We start from the raw sequence: 26,694 nt of genomic DNA on the forward strand, positions 1-26,694 counted from the left end.
CGTCTGCATTGTATATTGCAGGCTTTAGACTGCTATTCTGTAGACGGTCATTTGATAGCAGCATCCTGCTTTAACAGTCACTGTCGTTACAATGTGAAACAACGTTTTGCTAAATGTTCTCATGCATTCGTGAAATATACTCTTGGAAAACAACAGAAAAAAACTTAAAGCCAGCTCCATGCCTGTGAAATCTGGGTAAACAGCGGAGCTGGCAAGCAAGCGCCAAACACCTTGCAAACGCAAATTGAGTTTTTTCTTCACTTCTCTTCTTCCTCCTTCTTTCTTTACCTCCTTTCCCTCCTCCTGAACTTCACTTCTTTTTCCCATCCCCTTGCTGAACTACACTGTACACGGTTATGCTGTGGTTTACCTTCTCACCTCCGGCTTTTCCTCCTCCTTTCCGTCCTCACCCTTGCATCAGTCCTCCTTACTTTGGCTTCCCATTCCCTTGCTAGGCTATACAATACGAGGCTAAGCCATGTTCTCCTCCTTTCCTTTCTCCCCACCCCCTTTCCCACCCCCTCGCTACACTATACTGTGGATGGTAATGCTATGCTCGGAGCTACTTGGCACAGGCCCGCTTTCTGCGGCGCCCATCTGCCAAGTTTCCCAAAATGACGGCTGGCACAACCTCAAGCGTAAACAGCTTCACTGTTAAGGTGTCACACCTGCTATGTGACGACTCTTGCTGCTAAACAATCCACGAAATGCGCGGGCGATGGTGAGCAGTCGTGTTAAACAGTTGTTGTATGTGCAGTTGGTGACCGATGGCATGTGTGTTCACATGAAAACGTGCATACTTTATGTACAGCATAATTTATATTCAAATTCATTGTGCTCACGACATGTTCATCAGTGCAATTATGACACACTTTATAATAATTCCAAGGGCAGCGAAATTTCAAGTAGTGAGTGACAAACCTATAAATAACTATATACAGTAAAAGCTCGTTAATTCAAACTCGAAGGGGACTATAAAATTGTTCTAATTAAATGGAGTTTGAATTAGCGGGCGGGCGCTAGAATGAACAGACATCGCGCCACACCGTGCGGAGAGAACCCAGAGACGCCACCTCTGGACTCGTTCCCGCAAATTAGGCGATACTCCACATTTGTGGCAGGTAATTTTGTAAATTAAGTTCATGCTCAAACAGCGAACAGAATTTATTGATCAGTCAGTGATATGCCAGAAACAAGCAGTGACTTGCATTCATGTGAGCAGTGAGCTTAATGCCAAAATATACGAAGCTATTTGTGCTCCATAACACATTCATTTACATGACACAGTTAACGCAATCAAAATTTAAGGTCTTTCTTTCTTAGTTTATTTATAGAACAATATTGAAATTGTCCAAGGGGACACGGCTAAAGGCAAACGTTACCTGACTGGGCCGTGCCACCCATACAGCAGTAGCAGCAGATAGACGACATTTACAACCATAAAATCATACATGGAAATCAATCACTGCACTTGTTTTACACAGATGAAAGTAATGAGTAATTTCAGTGATCATTCTGGGCCGATTACTGTGCGGAGGGACGAAAGGGCTCCCAGTTCGAATTGACCATTGTAGATACCGATGCGTTTGAATTATCGGGAGTTTTCCCCCATAGAAATACATAGGGCTGTGCCGGGACCAGGGCGTCTGTTCGAATTAACCCAGTTTGAATTAACGAGCTTTTACTGTATTGGTAAGCCTGGGAAAGTGCGATTAATGATGAACATTGCTTCGTGGCTACATAATGACCGAACAAATGTGTGCAGGCCGGAAGAAGATACCGGGGAGCAGGCAGCCCCCTTGAGCAGCAAGCTCCGCAGCACCCAGTGCTTGGTGAGGCGGGAGGGTCTTCATTTATTGGGTCTGCTAGAACGACAGCACGCATAGAGCTTCTTACAATTACCTAGAGGGAAGACTGCTGCTGCAATGCTGTGGTATACATGAGAATGCTAGGATGTGTCGAATTTGGATTGGCATTGCTCACGAAGAGCCCGGACACCTAGACGACACTTCAGGGTAGAAGCGTTCCTCGCATCAATTTTGTATTGAAGGAGCCTGTAATGAGCTGTTTTTTCTTAGCATTACACAGAAACAAGTTTTATTTAACTTTGAAAAACTTCTGATTTGGTGTGCAATTTTATGAAGCGTAAAAACCATCAACTGGCCACTAAACTTGGAAGGCAGATGACAAGGTCAGTGTTTGCTCTACGACAGTTTGTTGTGTGTTTCTTCCTTTAGTTGTTTGATTTTGTACTACGGGTGAGTAAACCTTTATTGTAAAATGTTGTACTTGCGAATGAGATATGTTCAAGGAGGTTTTGATTTAGGGAAGCTTTGTTTGTGCAGCTGTATCCATGTTTTGCTCAACGCCAACCGACTCAAGCCTCCTAGACACATTTACTATAACACAGTGCCCCTTAGTAAGCTTGCATAGACAGAGGCACCAGATTTCCCTCTAGGTAATATTGTGAGAAACTATGGTTGCACAATGTTAACGTTCGGTCACACTGTCACTGACTGTGAGCTGGACAAGTGGCGCCATCAGTGGCAACATCAAGCGCTGCTTCAATATGGCCGCTCTTTATGAAACTTAATTACATTGTGATTGTAAACAAGCAAAGCACAACCTTGTGAATGTTTTTCTGCTGTCAGAGCAATAGTTGGAAATCTTGATATTGTGCAATATTTTCAGTTTTGTTCATGATGTTATTTTATCACGTAAGATAATTAAAGCTTGTTTTATGTCACCTGGAATTATCTTTGTTGCAACAGTGTTGTCTGTAATGTAGTGAGACATTTTACTTTTTTTGGAAGTTCTTGCATAGAACATTGAAGGAGTTTGTTCAAGATCAGCATTTAAACAGAGTGTCACCCTCCGAACTTGAGCAAAATTGCATGAGTGCGTGAATTGGGCATTATTGTAGGGGGTAAATGCAAACTTAAAGTTGTAAATACTGGAATGTCATCAAAACACCCTTAGTACTAACACACACACACATTGTGATAAAAGAGGAAGACAACGCATTCAGTGCCAAGCGTAAATTAGTGTGCCATTATGAAATTTGTTGCGCTATGCTTAAAACAAGAGACTGGAAGTATCATCTGCAACAGACTGATGTAAAATTCTGTATGGCAGATGAAAAATTTGGGGTAGACGCTATCTCATTCGGAAGTATATTTCATTCTTCAGTTGTTCGGGGAAAGAGTGAGAACTTCAATATATCTGTGTATCATTTTTCGATCGTAATGACAACTGGCAAAAGACCAGGGCACAAAAGATAGATTGTTTATTGGGGTCGATACATATATAGGGCCGTAGGGAGAGAAGATTAGTCTTAACAAGTGAAAAAGAAGCACGTTGCACACGAGCAGCTGATGACGGGAGGCATGCACCGGCACTGATGTGATGGAGCCAACACACCACTGGTAGGGCAAATATCAAAGAAAGAAGCTAATTTTATGCTCAAACCATGCCACAACAAAGTTGATGCGAGAAAGAAAAATTAATTATATAGGCCACACATATTGATAAATACTGTACTAGTACTTATTTTATATGCCTGTTGGAGGCATCTAAGACCAGCACTGATCGTATAAATACGACCAACAGGCATATGAGACCAATACTGATCAGATGATTACCAACGATCGACGTCGACGTCTGTGCTTGCCTCTTTCGCTGCACTTTGTGCGTTGCTTCTTTTGCTGGTTACAAGTTCACCCAATATTTTTACCGGCTGCAGTTTGCTTTCTTCACTGTCGCAACCACAAGACAATATTCTAGCACAGAGCCATGCCGAGGCTTCCTCTCTAGCAATAACCGCAGTAGACAATACAGTTTCCACAATGAATGTTTTATTCTTTCATTCATTCGAGCAGATATGGCATGCAGTCAAAGTTCATATTGCTGGGCATGCAAATATCTTCTGTATTCTAGATTGGAATGACACGTGCAGTGTAACAGTTCCTATAATATAGTTGTTTAGTGGTGAAATTTTAAGTTTGGATTACCCTATTTACTCGAAACTAACACGCAGCAAAATTTACAGCGAAAGCTGTTATGAGATCACAACAGCCGATTTTGGTGTCGTAGTTGTCCGCCGTTGTGGCCGGTGTCTGTGGCCACTATTGTGCACAATGAGAAGATATCCAAGATCGAGCATGATTTGAACCCGGGCCCCCTGCATGGCAATTGATTATTCTACCTCAGAGCGATGCCGGTGCTTCAAGCTCCAAAGTAAAGTCAGGTGTCAAACAATGGGAATTGTGCAACGAGTGGGTGGTTCAAAGCTTCCCACCCATTGCTAAGGGCTCAGCCATAATTATTCATCGTCATCAACTACAGCACCATCAAAGTGCACATAATGCCTTACAAATGTGTAGCGGGTACCGTGCTTATCTGCAGAAAAACGAATAATGGCATAGTGGGTGCTTCCCCTACTTTGCAAAAGTGTGATGATTTATGGTGTAGTGGGTACCTTGCAAATGCACTTCCAGCTGTGACCCCAATAGAGTTTAGAACGGGCTCAAGAAAGGCCGCTTCTCCGGCTTTCGCTGTGACTGTGCTGCGTGTTCCGCGCAGACCTGGTGCTTTCCTGCATGTTCAAAATAAACATACACTTGAGTATATTGTTACCAGATATAAAACATAAAACTGGCAAACTTTTTAGAAAATTGTGCATTTATATGCATATATTTTGTTGTTGTTGTTGTTGTTGTGTGTTGTACGCATGCGTGAGGGTTCCAGAAGATGAGCGTCGATTTAATAAAAATCAGTTGCGAGTGTGCGCTTGTCTGTGTTACTTCTACGTCCTCGTTCTTGGTTTGCGCCAACGATTTTCTAACCAGCTATGCACCAACTAGCCCGACAGCATACGTTATTGGCATACTTTTATGTTGACTAGAAAAAATCTCAATTTCATCGCAAGGGCGAAGCAATGAATGCGATAGCAGCAAATTTTAATGTTATACGAAGTAAGGCTGGCAGCTAGCTCCTTTGGATCCGATCTCACGTAACTCTACGAAACGCTGGAGTAAGAGAATGCGACCGCTCCGACAACAGATGCTCTTTTCGCACAGTCTCTTCGCGTTGACAGCGCAGCACGTAGAAAGGTATGCGAGCCATCCACTGATGCCTGCCGAGATAGTGCGCTTGCCAGCGATCGCGAGCGCACCGTTAGAATGAAAGTTCACGGTTGCTGCTCGAGCGACACCCCATACCTGTGTCCCTTCGTGCTCGTTAAAGATGGGCGGGGCGTTTCCTCTCCGCTTGAACGGCAGGTCTCCTCTCCGCTTCGACGGCAGGTCTAACACACGGGGGGATGTTATCGCACCCTCTGAGCGACGGAGATGGTCCGGCTCGTTTGATCTCTGCTTCAGCTGCATTTGTCGCCCCCACTCGCGTGCTGTTTACCCGCGGGTAGAACACACGATGCTTGGGGATGTTATCAATTAGGACTTATATGGAACATGACGGTGATGGCGACACTGACGGCGAAAACGCGTCGAGGGTGTCCATGTAATTGCTACTGCAATAGAAGAAAAGGAAGAGAAACGTGTACACAGGGGTCCACCACAGTTAAAGGGAATATTTAAAAAGGAACAGTTAAAGGGAACGGCCGGCCGGTGGATCTGCGAGTGATGCTGCTTCGTCGTTCGCTACTGTCTTTTGCGGCGTTGCCAATCGTCAAGAAGTGCACCATCATGCTATGAAAGACCACCACTTACAGCATTTAGTGCGCTTGCACGAAACTCGTTGCAGCCGCTGGCCAACCGGCACGCGCTCCATTGTTCCCTGCAGCAGCAGGGGACCCCTGTGTACAATTGGCCTGCATAAAATGACAACTTTATTTGTGCTTTCGGTCACTACTGGGTACGCTTACTGGGTACGCTACGAGCTTGTTACCTAACAGCTTGGTCTACAAAGTTGTTTTGAAAAGTTTGCATGCTTATTTTTGTGGTCGGGATATTTTTCCATTTTTGGCCATTATAAACTTCCTGGTCGACATGCAGCTGAAGATCTCCCTTTGTTTTCGCTACTCACTGTCACTCACTCGTGCGTACACATGCACACGCTTTTTTTGAGCTGTGATGCAGCTTTTTTCAGTGTGCAGGAGAGCCTTCCTTTGACATGAACTTTAATATTGAAAGCGGTATGTCATCATTTGCACTTGGTTGGCAACATGCAATGCATGCAGGTCGTAGTCGCACACGAAAAAGAGAAGTCAGGCAACTTCACCGACTTAATGTCGTGAAGGCTGGTTAAAACTGCGGAGCGGCTGGTACCATATTGCAAGGCATGGTCTGCATCAGTACAGACGAGGCGATGCGAAGTGAACATTCCAGAATGAATGCAAGCTGTGGAAACAGCAGGAGCGCCCATCGCGCTCCTCTTTGCCACACCACCTGCCTCACTCCCGACATAACTACGCCTTTGCTCCTCTCTGCCCATCTTCACCCTCTCTACGTCACTACCTTTTTTCTACCAGGCTCAAATCGCTACACTAGGCTTTCCTCTCACCCACTTAGCTTTACCCATGCTCTCCCTCTTGTCAGGGTTTGCTCTCGCAGCTGGGCTAGAAAGTGGATTTACATACGCGAAAACGGATTTACATACGCGATCTACCAACAAAGTGCACTCATTTGCGATTTTGTGATGGTAATAACACTGCGTATGAACTTTTAAGACAGGGGTCTCCAACTCACCTCACTTAGGGAGCCGCAGTCATGAAATTTAGTCCCGCGAGAGCCAAGACAGTGATCGAAGGTGGGAGCAGGGGGGGATGAAAATGTCTGCCAAATGTCCGCCCTACAGGTATGACCCACATATGTGATATGGGAAGGCCTTTCCCATATCCCATATATGGGTCATTTTTGGAGAGGATTTGGCGTCAGGACTCGAGAAACATATCGTTACCGATCTCCAGGATGCCTAAAATCTGTGTGCCGGTTCTGAAATACAGTAGACTCCCGTTAAGACGAACTTGAAGGGACCGCGGTCATTTGTTTGTCTTATCAGGAGTTCGGCTTATCAGAAGTGCCCCCAAAATGTGACATGCTAACATGCTAAGTGCATCCAAATATGTTACTTGAAAACATTGAATGCATAGACTTACAATGGGGGTGAGACGACTAGAAAAAGCATTTATTTGGCTCAGCTTGATAAAAACTATGCTTTCAAGTAGAGTATTTACACCAATCTTAAGAGCACCCGATTTCATGTGTTCAAAAATGAAAATGCTCATGAAGATATTTGCTGCCACATTTTAATGATAAAACTGTAGCACACGCCTATGTTGACGATTAGAAAAAAACTGAGAGACAAGCACAATTTTCCTTCAAAGAATGTAAAACTTATTGTCCTAGCAGTTCCTTTGCTTCTGTGAGCCTGTTTTGCTGGCTCTAAGATCACTTCTGGATACGCCTCAGTCGCGTGCTGTGGCCTTGACAAAGTCATTTTACGCCGAGTTGCTTAAGAAAGTCTGCAAGGTTTTCTTCGAGGTCCGGATATTATCCCGTTTTTGGCCAGTAGTAACTTTTCCTGATCGACATGCAGCTGAAGATATCCCATCGCGCTACTCACGGTCACAAGCCTCGTGCTCATGAAAAAGACACGACGTTGCTATATTCACTGTGCAAAATAGCCTTCCGTTGTCGTGCACTTCCATAGTCAAAATAGCTCATTACAGTTTGCACTTCAATGGGGACAGATACAACGCGCACAGGTCCTACGCGAACCAACGTGAATTGACTGCAAAATGTGCTCGGCCGCTATTGTGTGATGGCGATGACAATGCGCCTGACCCCTCTGACGAGAGTGTGCCGCAAAGATGGTTTCGGTTTTGTACTCGATTGTAACGCACAGATAGAGTGTACTACATAGGGGTAGTGGGGTGAGGGTGAGCTCTCCGGTGAGGCCACTTGCATCGACGACAGAAGATGGGGCCACTGCGACTTTCACCTGGGCGTCGCAAGTGTGCTGGGCCGGCCGCCTACCAACCTATTGATGCACCTGCGCTCTTATCCAGTCTTTGAAGTGAATCCGCATACTTTTTAACTATTCAGTCTGCCAAAACTGCTTATTGCATTTGAAAACAAGCAGGAACATTTCATTTACAACAGGATACAACAGTTGAAGGGTCATGAATTTGTGCACAATTTTCATCTGTGTAGTCCTGTTCAGTTTAAGGTGCTTGGCCCTCTGACGCTTAGTGCTGTTAGCACTGTTCAGGCCTTTAACCAAAAAGTGCAGGCGCGTAAGAACATAAAAAGAAACAACTTTGAGACTAATTTCCTCACTGTGAATTGTGGCGAAAATGTTTGAAGCCCGTGTACTTAGGGCGGTTCGTCTTAAGTCAATTTTTTTTTTTATTGAGCCTATGGGAAACCAAACAAACGGTCCCATGTTGTTCGGCATAAGTGAGAATTCGTCTTAACCGAGTTTGTCTTAACGTGAGTTCAGTGTATAGAAGTTTTGTTCAACGGTTATGTTTCAACACATGGTGACCGCAAGGTGTGCAGTTTTTACAGTGACAGCTGTTATGTTATCGCAACAAGGGCAGTATTTAGTGCCATAGTTGTCCGCCGCCGACGCCGCCGGTGTCCGTAACCGCTATCACGCGAATTAAGAAAAAATATCCAGGATGGAACGGGGTTCGAACCTGGGCCCTGTGCATGGGAGCCCAGTATTCTACCCCAGAGCCATGCCAGTGCTTGAAACTGCTAGCAAAAAGACCCTATACAGGCTTCGTATCAGGAAGGAACCACGTTAACATTTGTAATGTAGCGTGGTAGAAGAGTAAAATAACAACCAGGCGTCACACAACGTGAATTCTGTAACCAGGCATCACAGAATGCGAATTGCACAACGAGTGGGTTGTTGAGTGCTTCCAACCCAATACAAAGGGCTCTGCCGTAATTTTTCATCATCATCAGGCACAGTTTGTAACCCCCCTGCTGTAACGCCTCCGGGCAAAGCGGGGTTATGTATGAATAAATAATAAGGAATAAAGTATCAACAAAGTACACATAATGCCTTACAGGTGCTTAGCGGGTACCACAATTTTCCACAGAATGAAGAAAAGTGGCATAGTGGCTGCTTCCCTACTTCACAAACATTACGGTGATTTATACTGTAGTGGGTTCCTCGCAAGCGCACTTCTTTTGGTTGCCTAGGAAGCCCATGAGGCCCCTATGATCCATTTCCTCAGGGTCTCAATAAACTTTTCTCCTTCTCTCTCTTTTTCTCACATTACCATATGTTATATAGCATGGTGGTAAGAGTGAAATAACGACCGGGCATCACACAAAGCGAATTACCTAACTAGTGGGTCGTTTAAAGCTTCCATCCCATTACAAAGGGCTCAGCCATAATTCTTCATCATCATCAGCCATCGCATCAACAAAGTGCACATAATGCCTTACAGATGGTACCTCGCTTCTCCACAGAATGACGAATAATGGCGTAGTGGGTGCTTCCCAACTACACAAAAATTATGATTTGTGGCGTAGTGGGTACGTTACTAGTGTACTTGTATTAGTAGCCCCAAGAGAGTTTATAATGGACTCTAGAAATTCCGCTCTTCCAGCTTTCGCTGTGACTGTGCTGCACTTTCCGCGCAGGCCTGGCTTTTTTTTTTGTGTGTCGTAAGAAAAAGAGATATGAGAGAAAGACTTCCGTGTCTGGGCCGGGCCGGTGGCAAACGTGGAGGCAGCTACGGTGCCTCCACGTAGCTCCACACGTAGCTGCCTACGTGTGCACGATTCACGTGGCATGATGTTCAGTATGGTTAGCAATGATATAGACGGTGACTGAGACACCACTTCAAGTGAACAAAGGTCGTTTCTCTAAACTCATGCAACGCAAGGTAGAATGAGGTAAGCAAAGTGCGATACCTCTAGACCACGATCCATCTGGCTGTGTCCCAAGTGCAACGGGCAGCTCCGCAGAGCCGTAGGCCTAACGAGTTACTCGGCAGCAACCTGCACCCAGAATAGGTGCTGAAGAGGGAGCCACAAGGAAACATCAGCTCTGTGAGGAGGCTCTACTCCGTTCGCTGCGTGGAGCAGCTGATCGAGCGATCGGCGCCCATCGTTCCCTGAAGGTGTCGGAACGCCCCAATGTCGAGCCCAAATACGGGACAACCCCACACCCGCGGCCACCCAGCTCCCTGAGCCGCGACTCCCAGAGTCAAATAGATAGATGCTACTTACAGAAAACTTATATCTGAAAACTTGGACCACCTATGAGCCTTCTGTACTCGCTCACTTTGGGCTTGCCTACAATCCACGTGCTCTAGGCCTCGCTCTCCCAGGATGCGAACTCCATAGCTCTCGTACCAACAGTCTGACGAGGTTCTTAAAAAAACAACTTGCAAACAAAAAGAAACTCTTAACATGTGAACCATTTCAAACACCACAGCAACCAATATCCTTACTCTCAATAAAGCCTGCTGCCTACACTAGCGTTCAAAATCCCCCCTAGGCCTACTCTGATCCCGCTCAAACAAAGGTTGCCCCGAACAGATAAGACTGTCGTCCGATCTTCCAAGAGCTCCCTGTTGGGCAGTCAGTGTGGGACCTGACAGAGAGCCGTTTATGGAACATGCGGGCTCAGCTCGCACCGTAGTGTAACGAACACAGACATTTACTCTCCTTTTGCGCAACTGCAAGCCCGCCAGCCGAATCTTACAAATAACTAAAGTAAACATGAAAAATAACCCAATAGAATGCCAATATAACACATACACACAAAACAACTCAAACACACACACAAAGTAAATCAGTTCTTCGGAATCCCGCAAGGTCGCAGTGACAAGGTGGCTATTTTCCCTTTCTTACACACAAAGTACTGCGTGTGCGGCATCATCGACATTCGACTCGCAACGGGAGCCTGCGGGAACGAGCCATGGTTGATTCCCCACGGCCCTCCCATTAGAGATGGCTGTCCAACAGCATTTCGGAGCCCCAAAGAGGAAGAGTTCCGCTTCTCATGACCCCACAGTGGCGCCAGCCGCAATAGTGTTCCTGTATATGATACCGCAGGTAGCATGTACAGGAACACAGGAACACTATCGTGGTTTAGTAGGAACATTATTGCCGTGTGTAGGAACACTATCATGGTGTAGCGTCCCTGTATATGCTTCCTGCGGGAGAATATACAGGGATGCTGCACCGTGATAACACAGCATTAGCTCTCGCTCGGCGGCGACTAAGCCAACTACATGTGCAGGACACGCAGGCGGCATGAGGCGAAAATAAAAAAAAAATGAACCCCCACAGAGAAAGCTGTTGTAGACACTACAAACATGGCTTCAGTTTTGTACTTGATTCTAATGCGCAGGCAATTTTCGCGCTTGTTCTATCTAAAAAAAAAAGAGAGGCGCTTGTTTGATTCAAGTAGATATGCTAAACTTGCATGGCACCCTGATTTGCCGTGGGTGCAGCTTTATCCAGAGCTGGATGGTGACAAGTTGGAGCGAGACATCAGCGAGTTTGCAGCATCGCTGGCATGGGTGCTGGAGTCACGCCGTCTGGAGCGCTTGTTCGACCGAAACAACCCATCAGCATCTGCACTGCCCCTGCTCAAGGCACCATTCGAAGATTTTGTTGGCCTTGACACTGAGTCCAGGTAGGTCGTCTGCCGTATTTACCCTAATAACAGTCATACTTAAGCCAAGATAACACCCCTGAATTTTCAATGCGATAGCGTTAAAGAGCTTGTTTTGCAGAAATTCCGGTGTCGGCGTCGTTGGTTGTGAATGAAAAATCACCACCTTGTCCGTAACTGAAAAATTGAGAAAGATGCAAATAAAATATATAATAATATATCTTCGGTTAGAGCGAGAATCGAACCCGGGCCGTCTGCATGGCAAGCAGCTGTTCTACCACAGAGCCACGCTATTGTGAAACTGCTTCGGAAAAAAACACCATATGAATGTCATGTAGTGGAAGGAGTCTCCTTAAGGCATGTAATATTGTGTGGCAGAAGCGTAGAATTGCATCAGGCCTCAAAGCATGCGAATTGCGCAACCAGTGGGTTTTTTAAAGGCCCGCCCATTACAAAGCACTCAGACATATGCAAAAAAAATCAACAAAGTGAGCAGCTGCATAGGTTCGCATGTTGCCTTACGGATGCGTAGCGGGCCCTTCGCTGATTCGCAAACCGAAGAATTATGGCGTATTGGGCATTAAACAACTGCACTTGCAGTTGGCATTCTAGGATAGTTTGAAACGACCAATGTTACACGTACATTCGTTCATTTCCTCCTTACGGCACGGTTGAGGCGTGCACCGAGAACCGAAGCGAGGATAGCAATTGAGAAGGCAATGCGCACGGGGCCTGATTACGCTATCGCGTTCTACTCTTGAAGGCTAAGCTCAAGCATCCTCCACGTTCTTTCACCAAAATTTGAATTTTTCTTTTACTCCGCTTAATGGTTGAGCCCGGAACTTGCTGTCACGGTGGTTGCAGTGCCGACGCAACATATTCACTGCTTTATGGGGCGGCTACTGTGCTGCATGCTTTGACCTTGCTTCGTTCCATTTTGGCATGTCCAGTTACAGATCTGCCATTAACCATTTCCCTGCTGAGCCTTTTGGCCAGAAATGATACAAAAATAGCAATTTTTTATTTGCCTATTTGATTCTATATGTGTGTTCAAAGAAGTGAAAAATATAATGAGAGGCGCTTTATTTGCAAGATCATGAAAAAAAAGATTCTTTTGAAAATTTACAAAGGATTGGCCTCTATGCACTGCACCATGGAGAGTGTCGGAGCTTCTCTAGTCCTCAGTGCAGAAAAGGCCTCTTCAAAATTAAAAGAAAAAAGATACAGCGAAGTGACAGGCGAAGCTGTGTAAAAACACCTTGTTTTCCTCTATCGGCGTCCACTGCCGATACGCCAAGACACGGTTGTCGTCATCCGAATCTGATGGTTCAGATAAGATATGATGCTCTGTGTAGTTCCGGCCACACTCAGAGGAGAACAGAAATTCTTCACTCTCCCAGTCCGACAAAACTTCGATGAAGAAGCGTCTCTTTCTTTTTGTTATTTTGCAAGTGCAGCTGTTGCCAGTACACGCGTGCACACAGACACCGGAGGTCGCCATTTTTAATTCTGGTTGCAAGAATTAAGTTTTTCTCGACCGAAATGCATGCTTTTAGCATGTTTTTAAATTTTTGACGGAGCCATCTGTCGAAGCCAAAGAGAACTCTGCAAAATGCGAACATTCGCCGCCGTGCTGACATGGCACGAGCGGTTGGCGAATGTGAACCCGTGGAGAGCCACGGGAAGGAGAGTGAAGAGCAAAAAAAAGCAAGAAAAATGTGACGTGCACGCAGCTTTTGTTTTGTTCGTAAGTTACTTTTTAAAGTGTTCACTGCAGCACCGTAGCCAGAAATTTTTTCCGGGTGTGGGGGGGCTTCAACCACACTTTCTTTGTGTTTGTGCGTGCACACATATATATATATATATATATATATATATATATATATATATATATATATATATATATATATATATATGCACGCACGTTCACGCAGCACTGTGAAAATATGTCGATTCTCAATCACTGCAGCCTCAATATCGAAACATTTCAGTTTTGCATGTGTGCACACACACACACACACACACGCACACATATATAACTTTCTTGGGAAAAACTATTCTATTTCTTGGGAAAAACTATCAATGCTTTGTAAGCGCGTGAATGCCCAAGCCACACGAAGGAGCGTTTGCATAACAAAACACAAGAGGCAGTTCGTTGCATGTGCTGTGGGTGTTGTGTACTTAATCCCGTCGTCTTGTGGTAAGAAGTACGTTGGGCAAATGGGCAGATACTTGAACGAGTGTTTAAGAGAGCATCACTATCATGTCACCACAGCTGTTCAAGGTCATCTCGGCATACATTGTAGACATTGTGGTTGTAAACCAGAATTTGAAAAGTGCGCCGTTGTCGCGAAACACCGTGAGCAGCTTACGCGGGAAATCATAAAGCTAATCAAATGTAACAGCTGGGTTACCTCTGTGTAAGCATGTCATCAGTTGCCCTAACCAAAAAGGAAATCGCGTATCTGGCTGTGATACAATAGGTTGTGCGTTTGTGCTGATGCGTGCCGGTGTTATCAGCATGATATATTTCTAGCATTTTCGCTAATAAAATTTAGTTGAAGTCAGCGCCTGTGTTGTGTCCTTTCATACGTCCTCGTTCACGTAACGCTGTGCAAATACTATATCGATTACAAATCACCCACTAGCCCATGCTCCCATTCTCTCAAGTGATTGAGAAGACACTTGAGATGTGGACGAAACAATATTGTCACGTGGTAGTTACGGTGAAGAAGATACCAGTCAGGCTGGTAGAGCCCAAACTCTTTATTGGGCGAACTTGTGTCACGAAAATTAACTCAAATTAGAAGCAATGCACTCTGTGCACTGATAGCGGCGATGCACAGTCGTCAGCCATTGTTAATCTGATCACCTCTGGAACGCGCCGCCTTTTATATATCAATGATTGAACCTTCCAGCGTTATCGCTAATGCTCGTATGAGCTCTCGAACAAACTTGACTATTCGCGCCCTGCACATAATCATAACGGAGCAATCTGAAATCACGAAGCTTCCCAAACATTGCTGCCCGGCCTTCAACCCGATTTGGTGGACTAGTAGTTACGGTGCTTGACGGTTGACCTGAAGGCCGTGGGATCGAATCCCAGCCGCGGCGGCTGCATTTCGATAAAGGCGAAATGCTAGAAGCCTGTGTTCTTGGATTTAGGTGCACGTTAAAGAACACCAGATGTAAATTATGCGAAAGTTGCCCAATCACACTATTGCATTCTGCTCTTGATGGTGAAGCTGAAATGTCCACAAGCTTTTTGTAAAAATTAAAAAAATTCTTTCAGCTTTTTTTCATTTTCAATCATGATCTTTTCCAGTACATCTCTGTGCATTTACACTGTAATTCTTCCTCATAATATAGTCCCTTGCTGTAGTGATATTCTCATCTTCATTTCTTAATTTTTTTCGTTCTCTCGGTCACGCACAGCAGATGTATTTGCTAGGGGTGTGCGAATATTCGAGTTTCAAATTCAAATCGAATAATACTCAATCGAATAATTTGATTCGACTTTAGAATAGCTAGTATTCGATGTTTCGAATAATTCGACAGAGCGAATATCTGAAACGCGACAAAGGCGACTTGGTTAGGGTGGAGTGGCTGAAACTAATGCTAACGTCGTTGCAGTGGGCATTTTGTTAAAACATTCCCCGAAAGCCTCGTTAGAAATCGAGCACCTGCTTTTTGTAAAGCATATTATATCATTTTCGCACGTCAGAGATCCAGCAAAGAAGGTCAGTGAGCAGACGGGGAGACTGAAACTGCTAGCGTACAAAAATAATCAGCACACTGAGCTCAGACCTTATAGCCAGTATGTTAAAAAATTACTTCAATGAGCCCCTGATCCCAAGAAAGGGTGTTCCTTTAGGTAAAGCATGGAGATGCCCTTCGTCTAGGTACCGCCAAAATCGCGTAACACCGCGGTGAGAGAGCCTGAAGTCAGATCATCTGGAATGGCTTGCGACAATATGTAGTCTTTTGGTAACAGTTACTCACCGTGTTATGCGCTCGATGACATAAACATTCAGTTTTTTTCGTTCTTTCTTTCAACTTTCAACAAAATCTTGTGTATTCAATATTCGATTCGATATTTGGTATTTTTGGCCACTGTTCGACACTATTCGATTCGAATTCGATTCGAGGTGAAATTTCAGTGTTCGCACACCCCTAGTATTTGCCTGTTTTGTCGACCGAGCGCAGGCACGTGCAAGGAAACTGCAATGGACTAAAGATGCTTGCCCTGCTGCGCACTCAGTAGCTACCAATGTGGTGCAGGCAGTTTCGTCGTCGGTGTGGAGGCCGCCAGCGCAAGCACCTGGGTGACCTGAGCCTGCAGCTGGGTCTGGCCCGTGAGGCACATGCCCTTTACACCGAGGCCCAGGAGCTGCTGCGAGGGGTGCCTGACTGGCTCTGGCTGGCTGCTACTCTCGAGGGGACTGTGGCCGCAGGTACCTGACTCTCTTGTTTTTACATCAGTCTGGCCAGCCAGTATTGAAGAATAAGGATCATGTGGGAAAAGGACACCAGCACTTAAAAAATAAAAAGTTATTCCAGGATCTGTCCTGTTTAAAGGCACACTAAAATGAAAGAATAAATCAGTTTAGACAGACAAATTATTTTTTCAGAACTCTATTGTCATTATTGTCGACATCATTGGATAATTATTAGAACAGGCGAAGATGGTCAAAGTTTAATTTTTGAATTTTGCGCCAAAACTGTGGCACGTGAATGTCAGTGTGACATCACAAATTTAAAAGGTTTCTTGCATATTTTGGCCTATTTGTTTGGTGAAGTTTTCTGAAGCTTGGTATGTTAAGACTTTGGGTCCCTAAAAACAAAATCTAAACATTTTTTACGGATAAACGATTGCTGTGCGTCGGCTCTTGCAAAAACCCTCAAAATCTACGAGGTCATGTTGAGCTGGTACCTCAAGGTGGCACATTCCCTGTATTTTCTTTTTGCACGTCTTGTTGCTCACCAAGTGTTTGCTCATCATAAGACTTTTGTAATGGGAAATTGGGATTTACTAATGCAACAAAAATTGTTTTTAAGCACCAACTGCTTTTAGCTCCCGTTGTCAGCGGCCTTCAAGTGGCCTTGAGGCAAAAGCCAGAGCCATTATCTGTGCATTGTTATGAGAACAAACAGAAACATCCAGGCAACCAGCCAAAAATCTTAAACATGCAGTTTTCGGCTGCCAACCCTTTCTACAGAATCATATTACATGCGCTAATTACAGCCCAGACAAATTACAAAAGATATTGCTTCCAAATTCTTTTTGGCGTTTGTTCACCTATCACTGGAGCTGTAACTTTTAGCACGCGGAAATTTTATTTGTCATTTTCAGTACTAACATTCAACAAGAAGACACAGGGCATCATAGACTTGCTCTTTTTAAATGCCAATGCCACACCTGTGCTCTTTTAATCACCAGCATTTGGTGAGTAACCGGTGTGCAGTCAGAGCTAATTGCAGAGGCAATGGTTTCGCTGTACGGGTTGCTGCCTTCTTCAAGAGAGATGGCACTACGCTTTGCACGGCTCGCCAATGTGATGTCATGTCGTAGCCGTATTCGCAGCTTTAATACAGTAGAACCCCGCTGTTACGTTCCTCACTGCTGCGTTTTCCCAGCTGTTACGTCGTTTTCCGCCGGTCCCGGCATAGCTCCCATAGGATACAATGTATTGGGAACCCCGCTGTTACGTCGTAACTGTCGGACCGTTCCCGTATGATACGTCGTGAAGTGCGCCCGGAGCCGACCGAGTGACTACCAAAGAGAGTGGCCATGGTGCATTTTCACGCAGCTTGGCCTCGTTTGACCGTAATATTAGCCGCATGAGAGGGGCAAGCAACAGAATCTTTCAATTGATGCAAAACAAGCATGGCCTTCAAGATTCAAATTGCAAAGATGGCGTCTATGACGTAACTGCTCGCGAAAGCAAGGCCTTCGAGATTGGCATTTACCATTGACAAAAGCATAGCACTAAAACTTTAGCGCAAAACGAGCACGGCGGACAAAGAAACGACGAAGACAGGCGCTAACTTCCAACTATCGTTTATTAAAGCAACACACACATATATACCTGTCACATGTGATTACACAGATATCAGTCAACGCAAAAGGGGGCACTTATATAAATAAAAGCAGCAAAACTACGCAGGACCTACACGTGCGGGTGAATTTAAGTAATCTAGTTCCTTTTTTGTTAGTGCGATGGATGGCTTGCTGATGCAGCTTCCATTAGCAATCGCTGCCGCCTCAATGATGAGCCTGATGCTATCCTTAGGGTGAGATGCCAACACTGATGTAGTGTCAAATAAAGGCACGCATTTACATTCTGCGCAATGAGCCGCCAAGAAACCTTCACTGCCTTTTTTCACTTTCTGATTGTGCTCGAGCAATCTCACATTCAGGCATCTGCCTGTCTGTCCGACGTAACTTTGACCACAAGACAAAGGGATGTGATACACTACGCCCTTCACACATTCGACAAATTTGTTTCTGTGCCTAATTTTGCAGCTATTGGAAGGCCTTCCTACCGGACTGGTTCTGGCACATAACTGCGACAACTTATTAGGCGCTGAAAACACAACTGATATCCCCGCTCTTTGACCAATCTTTTTCAGATTGTGGGATATACCATGCAGGTATGGAATGACAGCCACCTTCTTACGCACTGCTGCCTGCGAATTAGTGCACAGGTCACTGCTCTTCGAACACTTTCGGAGCTTCTCTGAAACAGATACCAGCAGATGACGTGGATAACCAGCTGCCTTCAAGCGAGCAATCTGCCCGCAGAAGCTTTCATGCATTTTGTTTGGTTTTTGTTTGGTTTCAATTGCTGATGGCACTGTTTCTGTCGTCACTACCCAGTAGCGTGCGTGTTATTTCTTGCATGCACAATGGTAAGGGTAACGTTACTTCTTAAAATTGACGATTGTCTTGTCACTGGTTTCATTCGCTGCTTGATGACTTCTTGTGGTCTTCCACTGTTTCTTTTTATTAAGTAAGTGTAATAAAATCACATTACCGGTAATCGGATATGTCTCAAGTAGTTTCGTTTTGCGGTCGCAAAGGGCAACACAGCAGTTTTGTGTATTTACTCCACTTTGTGCTTTGAAGTGAGCTGCACAGTCTAAGCATGTCTCCAATAGCTTGTCTGATATTACTGAGAAATATTACACGTGGCAATTTTATTATTTGTGACAAATTTCCATTGTAATATCATCCTGGCAACTTGGAAGGCGTTGCAATGCGCGATAAGCGCTTCTAGCAACGCGACGTGAATGTTTGTGCATTTCCATTCATAATGTGGTTACATTCGTGTGCCAGAGATTCTCTCATATATAAACATATATGTTACCGCTCCTCTGGTTGCACGAACAAACACAAATCGTACGAAAACTGAAACGCACAGAACTGCGCTCTTCTCCTAAGGTTTGCGCTCCTATACCCTCTGCAAAGTTGTGATAATATTAACGACCGCCATGTTGGATATACAGTGGTGCCGCCTATTGGCCGTGAAAGTTGCAAATACGCAAGGCAAAGTGCAAGATTTCTCCCATACAGTGACAGGAAACAGTGGCCTCCATATGGACCAGTGCACAGTGTAGCGTGGTGTTGTGTGCCCTTGCGCACATGCGCTGTATTCATAGGCGTGCGCAATACATTGACTTAATAGGGAGGGGGGGCGTCGCGATGCACCTTCGTCCCCCCCCTGAAGAGGAACCCTGCGAATGCCTATGACTATATTGTCATGTGGTCGTGACAGTGCAGAAAGGAAAACGCAGTCAGTAAACATGAAATGCTTTATCGGGCGAACTTGGGCCCAGCAAAAGAAGTAACACTCCAAGTGCAGCGAAAGCGGCAAGCACACATGTCGGTAGTCGATTATCTGGTCAGCAGCAGAGCGTGTCAGCATTTGCACGTGTGGCATTGTAGATTCCAGCATTATTGTTGGTGGCCAGATTAGTTCCAGAATAAACTCTCTTTGTTTGTGTTGGGCGCACAGTCTTATCGGAAGATTCTAAAATAATAGGGAATGTTCCCAGATATTTGGGCACGGTTGGCAGAAGGTAGTGGTTACACGTGTAACGGGCCGGTTACTTGAAAATAGAAAAAGCAGCACGCATGGTATTGCCCCCCCACTCTCTCTGAAAAAGCATTGTCCCAATGCTTAAAACAACATGGAATGGGGAAAAAAAAATGCATGCACAAAGAAAGTGCAATAATAAAGCAAAAAGTACAGTCCTCAGGTTCGCTAATGTGCAAGAAATGGCTTAAGGCATACGACATGGACGAATTCAGGTCGTGTGCGGCACCCCTGAGAGTTCGTAATGCCGTCCAGGACAACCTCGTAGTCCAGTGAGCTAAGACGTCGAGTAGCTTGTATGGCCCAAAGTAACGTCGAAGAAGTTTTTTGCCGAGTCCACGTCGGCGTATCGGTGTCCAGACCCAAACAAAGTCTCCGGGTTAGCATTACATGTTGTGTCGATGATTGTAGTGACGGCTGTCCACCCGACTGTAGCGGCTGTCCACCCGCTGCAAGTAGGTAGCAACGCTGGGATTTTCTTCATCAGTGATGTTTGGCAGGATAGCGTCGAGCATCGCTGCCGGGTTCCTTCCATAGACCAACTTGTATGGTGTCATCTGTGTTGTTCCTTGTTGTACGCAAAGGTCACGTACGGAAGGATGGCATCCCACATCTTGTGCTCTATGTAGACGTACATGGCCAGCATGTCGGCGATGGTCTTATTTAGATGCTCGGTGAGGCCATTGGTCTGTGGGTGGTAGGCGGCGGTCCGGCGGCGGCTTGTTGGGCTGTATCAAGATCATGTGAGTTAGGTCAGCAGTAAAGGCCATACCTCTGTCAGTGATAAGTACCTCTGGGGCGCCATGACGAAAGACGATGTTCTCAACGACAAACTTGGCTACCTCGGGGGCACTGCCTTTGGGCAGCGGAGGGGTGGTGATGTGGGATTCGCATCAAAAGTCTAGACGGGAAGGTAGGTTTTTCACTGAATCATGGTTGTCAGAAGCGGGTACCACCTGACAATGGCAATTTCACGGTGATAAGAATGGTTGGAAATTCCTAGAAGAAAAGCTTAATTCTCATTGCTTTTTGTTGTGTATCTGCCATATCGGATGGATTCAAGAGCCTTTGAAGCGTTTATACTTATTGGCTGGACTGTTTATTGTGACTAAGGTATGACTTCATATTTTCTCCTTCTTGGGGACAGGAAGTTTGAATGAAGCATGTAAAGTTTGAGATCATCGAAGTTGTGCATGTATATATCTTTCACGACATGTACCTTTGATGCAGATGAAAGTGACTATTTCTGGGTCCTTCTACAGCCATGCCACATCTACACCATGTAATTCATTCTGCCATTGTGAACTCATTAACACTGGCTTTGTGCTCATAGCCACACTTTGGCCTTGCACCTGAAAAGAGAAAATTGCTTGCGTATTCGACAGTCCTTTCCACAATGGAAAAGGACCATCGACGATTGGATCTACAGTGTTGCTAGATGGCACAGCATGGTCAGAGCAAGGCACTGCATTACCCTCCTGAAATGTTTTGATGTGTTGCTTCAATGCTGATTGCAGGTGGGTAACAGCTGTGCCAGTTTGATACACTTCCTAATTTTTGCACGAAGTTGAGCCAAAACCGTGAAATTTCTTGAAACGCTGCACCAAAATGCCCCACCATCCTCAAGGTTTTCTCAGTTGCGCTAATTTTAGGAAGAAATGGAGGCCTCGTTGCTACCTTCAGTTCTGGCAACAACATCCACTGCAGAAGCGTTGACTCTAACCCTTAGCTCACCGCGAAAGAAGAAAGAAAGGACAGCGTTTCTAAAATTTCCTGGCCTTGTTCTATCGTTTGCAGAACGCTTTTTAAGCCACTTTCGCTGCAGTACACCGGTGCTGTGTGAAAAAGCGGACTAAAATTTAGAAGGCGCTGTTATACACCAGAGCACGCCTGTCTCGCACCCAGGCTGCTGGCGAGCCGAGCGGATACTCTCGCACCCAGACGCCGGGCCGCCGGGCTGCCAAGGCGCGCGCGGGCTGCATCAAGTAAACAGGGCAAGCTGTAGTTCTGAGACTTTAAAGTGCGAAAAAGTACCCGTTCACGCCGCTTCAGCGTATAAGAGCTCGTCTGGGCACTACTGCGTCGTCTTCGGATGCCAAAATAAGCAGCACAACAAGAGGATATTAGCGTTGTCTGCGACGATTACGACGCGCCACGGAAATAGTGCCGGTGCGGTGTTTTCAGCTTCGCCGCGAGTGGATAACTGTGGTTCAAGCAAAAAAAAACTAGGAGCCGAGTGAAAATGCGCGAGTAAGTACACTAACTGCGTGTATTCTGCAGTGTGATGTCCACCTATTTCATTTTGCGAACCTAATTTGCGTGACACGCAGCTGGGTTGAAGGCAGGCGCGAGCTTTGTGTGGGGGTGCACTTCATACCTTTGAGCGTTTCCTTTGACGAAAGTCTAGTGCAAGGTAGCGCTTTCAAGCACAAGCAATCAGCATGATTTGCCACTTTCAACGTATAGTATTAAGCTTTAGTGCTTTTGATGGCATCCACGCCTTCGAGATTTCGTCTTCAAAAGGTAATAAATGGCACGGTGCTCCTCAACAGCTGGCCAGAATTTCGTGCTTTCATTTCAGTGTTTGATGTCTCCAAATTTATTTGGACACGAGGCATCCAGCTGCACATAATACATATATTGGCACGTAAGTAAAGAGTACTCGCGCCAGTGTCCTTTACGTCGCAGGCGTAGCTAACCGGCTTAACTAAGAGTAGCACAGTTTCGCTTGTAAAGTACCATCGTTACAAGAATAAAATCGCGCAGGTAGCTTCCAAAAGGGATCGCTGAACGATACTGCAGGTTATACTCTCTGATAGCACGCTTTTGTGAGCAAGACGCATTATTGTAAGAGCGCTCGTGAAACAAAAATTACGTTCCGCGAAACTACCCGTAAAGCGTACTCTAATTGTTACGCGATGCATGCTGAAATGATTAGCTTTCACAAAACTTTGTGCACAACTTGTAATATGGGGCAACAAAACATCGTTTCACTCTTTCGCGAGCTGCACTGTAATTACGATTCACGCGTACTACAGTGAGAACGTTTTTTTTACAAATATGTAACAGCGTACGTATCTGACGAGGTTGCTTCCGCAGCCCACTCAGCACGTACTGTATACATTGTGGACTTGTATGAACAAGATGTTCTTGATGTTCCAATAAAATCAGCGAAAATGTCCAGGCTAGAAAAGACGCGAAACACGCTCTCGAACGGGCTGAGTTTCGGGAGTTTCACGTTTGCTCTGTGTAGCGTCTGCTGGCGTGGCAGCCCGCGCATGTTGTTTCGTCGCGTGTGCGATAGATGGCGCGATGCGCGATGCAAATATGGCGATGCGCATGGAATTCGCTGTGTTCTGGTCTATACTACCTGTCACGAGACACAGCACATTTTGTTCCTTAATTACTTATGCGTGCACGCCCCGTATAACTACGAGTACTAGTATGATCGCTGATGTCTAAAAAAATTACTGGCGATCATTCAGAGCTGTGTATGATGTTTCTGCAGCCCTGAGAAATGATAAACAAAAACATATGCCGGTTTTCTTTTTTCGCCACCCCCACTCGCTCCTGCTTTACGAATCTCCCGAATTTTGAGGTCACCAGGTTGGCAGGTTCACATTAGCATTGGCTGCGCCTGTCAAATGATTTGGCAGGTGCTGCAAAAGCTAACGACGACTTTGTCATTGTTTGCACTGCGGAGCGGTTCCAACACACTGCTTTTATTGAAATAGCAGTGCTCACGTGCACTGTGCATGACCGATGTTGAATGGTTTGTACATATTTTTTCTTTTCTAAATGTAAGCCTTCTTTGTTACACTGCTCCAAATTTGGGATTTCGGGCTAAAAAATGGAGGGTTTTTCCCGCATAACCTGCTCCAAATTGGATTTTTGCACTCCAAAAGCAACATTTTGCTGCTCCAAAAATTGCTCCAAATCCTATTTGGCTGTTGCACCTCTTTGATTGCATTAACAGTTGACCTTTTCAGCATTTTCAAACCAATGCCTGTTTCAGCTGCTGGAGGTGAGGACGGGAAGCGGACCGGCGCCGTAGATGAGGGCTGGGAGCAGCTGCGTGAGAGCTGTGTCCACTATGCCAAGTACTCCCCGGTGGCAGTCATTCAAGCCGAGTGTGCCATAAAAGCAGCGCGCTGGCTCACTGCTCATGGGGTCAGTGTTTATGCTCAGTTCTTATACCACTTGTTGTTCATCAGTTGACACTGAGATCAACAAGGCTTCGACCGGGGTTAGTTGGTAGACCATCATTCTTTTGCTGCGCTGTACTGTTACACTAGGACAAAAAAAGAAAAATATCAAACACACATGTGCGCAAACTTACATCTGTTTTTTGTTCGCAACACGTACACACACACACACACACACACAAACGAAAGGGTGGAAGGCAGGTAAAAGAAATTGACAAGATGAGTGCAAACCCAAGGCTCAAAGTGAGACGTGTGGGTTGATGTAAGGGTCATCTATGAAATTGACAGTGGGGTTTCCCAGCCTGACAGAAGGAGAGCTGACATGGTTTGTTGGGTCATTTTTCAGCATGAAGTAAGCTTCGTCAGATTTCTCCCCTTTTATCGCGATAGCAACTATACGGACACTCTCGGCAGGTTTTTGTCACCACCGTCGGTGTTATGTTTGGTATGTGTGTGTTGTGTGTGTATATATATAAATATATATATATACAGTCAACTGCCGATTTTTTCGGACTCCCTAGGGACCGCGAAATCGTCCGAAAAATCGAACTCATGCTTTTTTATTCAGCTGAAGCGGTCAAAGCGCCCCAGCCACGTCCGAAATAGCTTTAACGCCTCCCAGTACAATTATCAGGCATTTTGGTGCGCGCCCAGGCTCTCGCAAATACATTCGGTACCTGCCGCGAACCCCGCTTAACTACGTACGTGCCGACCGCTACTTTTGCATCTCGTGATGAGCGCCGCTGATAACAGCAAAGCGCGGAATAGATTATGGCTATCTCGCATGAAGCGTTTGTGAACGATGATGCGGAACACAAAGACTGTGGCGGAAGAGCGGACGACTCGTCCGGTTTTCTCCGATGCGTGTGCGCATGTAAACGATGCGCACACACATCACCGAATCGCCGCCGATACGCAGCATTTGCTGCGTGTCAAGCCGATCGTTTCTAGTTGTGTGCAGCACATCGCCAACTAAGCTGACGCCGTCACTTTACTGTTGCTGTATCGTACGCACGCATTTATCATGAAAGGGTTCGTGATGCACACTTAGTTCCTGACTGCACACGGGCGTGGCAATGGCGAGCTGGTTTCGTCCGCGATGGCAACGCGTCTGCGGCGCACGTAGCGGTCTCGCACAAAGACGCAGCAGGAATGGCGGCGCGGCGCATTTGGGTTCTCACCTATTAAATGCGTGCAGTATGCATGCAACTGCGCTAGGCCACGTGCACTACCGAGCAGTGAACTGAAGATGCTTATCGTAAGGGTTGTCAGCGATTAAGCCGTACTGGCGCGTTTGCTAGCTGCCGCCATCACGCCTCCGTGCATTTCCGCTGCTTATCCGTAACATCGCCGCGATAGCGGCCCCTTTGAATTTCTGGCCTGCTTCACCCCATAACGCTTCGTCGTTGCGGCAAAGCTGCTTCTGTCTCGAACAGATCGACTCGTGTAAGCGCTGGTTCGAACCTACGAGATAATAGACGCGGCAGAGGTGGGGGCTTCAAATAATGCCTTTCGGACCTGCAATTTGGGCAGAAAGTCCGAAAAATCGGACGCGGAATAGCTTCAGCGTCCGAAATTTCGGACGTTCTAATACATTGAAGTCTATGGGGCTGGTGACGGTGCCGCGAAAGCGTCCGAATTTTCGAGCATGTCCGGAAAATCGGGCGTCCAGAAAATCGGCAGGGCTGTTGACTGTATATATATATATATATTGTTGCGTGGTTTTTACCTACGCTAATATGGCATAGTGGGATATACCCTGAAAAGGCAGCTGGAAAGAAGGTGAAGAAGTCGACATTGTGTTGTGAGCTTTGCTGTGGCTTGCTACTGACTCAATATTGTATTTTTCTCGTAACATTTTTGGTGGAGGTGCTGGGTACTTTTGTTTGACGACGAAGCTCCGCAGTGGACGCCTCCTTAAGTCTGCAACCATGGCTCCGGGTGAAGATACGCCTTCGCCAGCTACGTCGGCAACATCTCCGACAACAACAGCCCAGTACGTCGCCTTAACGCAATCCCGTGACCCCGGTACCTTTACTGGGGAGAACAACATTGATGTGGACAAGTGGCTCAGCATGTATGAGCGCATCAGCAAGCAATATGGCTGGGATCCAACCGTTATGCTGGCAAATGTCATCTTCTACCTCGACAAAACTCCTCGCGTCTGGTTTGAGACCCACGAGCACAAAGTTACAAGCTGGGACATGTTTAAACAACAGCTCCGTGACCTTTTCGGCAACCCATTTGGTCAACAGCTTGCTGCACGGAAAGAATTGGCCGTACGTACTCAAACGTCAACCGAGCCCTACTTGACCTATATTCAAGACATGTTAGCCTTGTGTCAAAAGGTTGACCACAACATGACTGAGGCTGACAAGATTTCTCACATTTTGAAGGGTATCGCAGACGATGCGTTCAATCTGCTCGTTTTTACCAACGTCACGACCATCGACGCTCTAAATGAGGAGTGTCACCGCCTGGAACAAGCGAAGAGTCGGCGCATTCCGCACCAGTTCCATCGTCTCCCCAACACCGCTGCAACGTCGTCTTGCGAAGGAACCCCTTTTCAGCCGTCCACAACTGACGATGTGACACGCATCGTCCGACGCGAACTCGAGGCTGTGTGCCCGGCTGCCCATAAACCGACGTTGTCCGAGACACCGGCCCCCGCTGTCGCCCTGATCCAGGTCATTGTCCGCCAGGAATTCGCCAACCTGGGTCTGTGTTCGACTATGTGCCATGGGGATACTGACACCTCCATAGCCCCTGAGACAACATGCTGC

General features: G+C 46.0%; 1 protein-coding gene across 1 annotated transcript in view; it reads left to right on the forward strand.

Moving 5' to 3' along the window:
• The window catches only part of LOC119374617 (protein brunelleschi), a 222,065-nt gene that overhangs the window by 19,152 nt on the left and 176,219 nt on the right, over positions 1 to 26,694 (forward strand). The window contains exons 3-6 of the mRNA XM_049420300.1: positions 1,766 to 1,832; positions 11,444 to 11,628; positions 15,889 to 16,061; positions 23,722 to 23,876. Of these exons, the coding sequence (XP_049276257.1) occupies positions 1,766 to 1,832; positions 11,444 to 11,628; positions 15,889 to 16,061; positions 23,722 to 23,876 (580 nt within the window). The remainder of the gene's footprint in view (positions 1 to 1,765; positions 1,833 to 11,443; positions 11,629 to 15,888; positions 16,062 to 23,721; positions 23,877 to 26,694) is intronic.

The sequence above is a fragment of the Rhipicephalus sanguineus genome, chromosome 11, assembly GCF_013339695.2.
Source record: "Rhipicephalus sanguineus isolate Rsan-2018 chromosome 11, BIME_Rsan_1.4, whole genome shotgun sequence".
Lineage (NCBI taxonomy): Eukaryota > Metazoa > Arthropoda > Arachnida > Ixodida > Ixodidae > Rhipicephalus > Rhipicephalus sanguineus.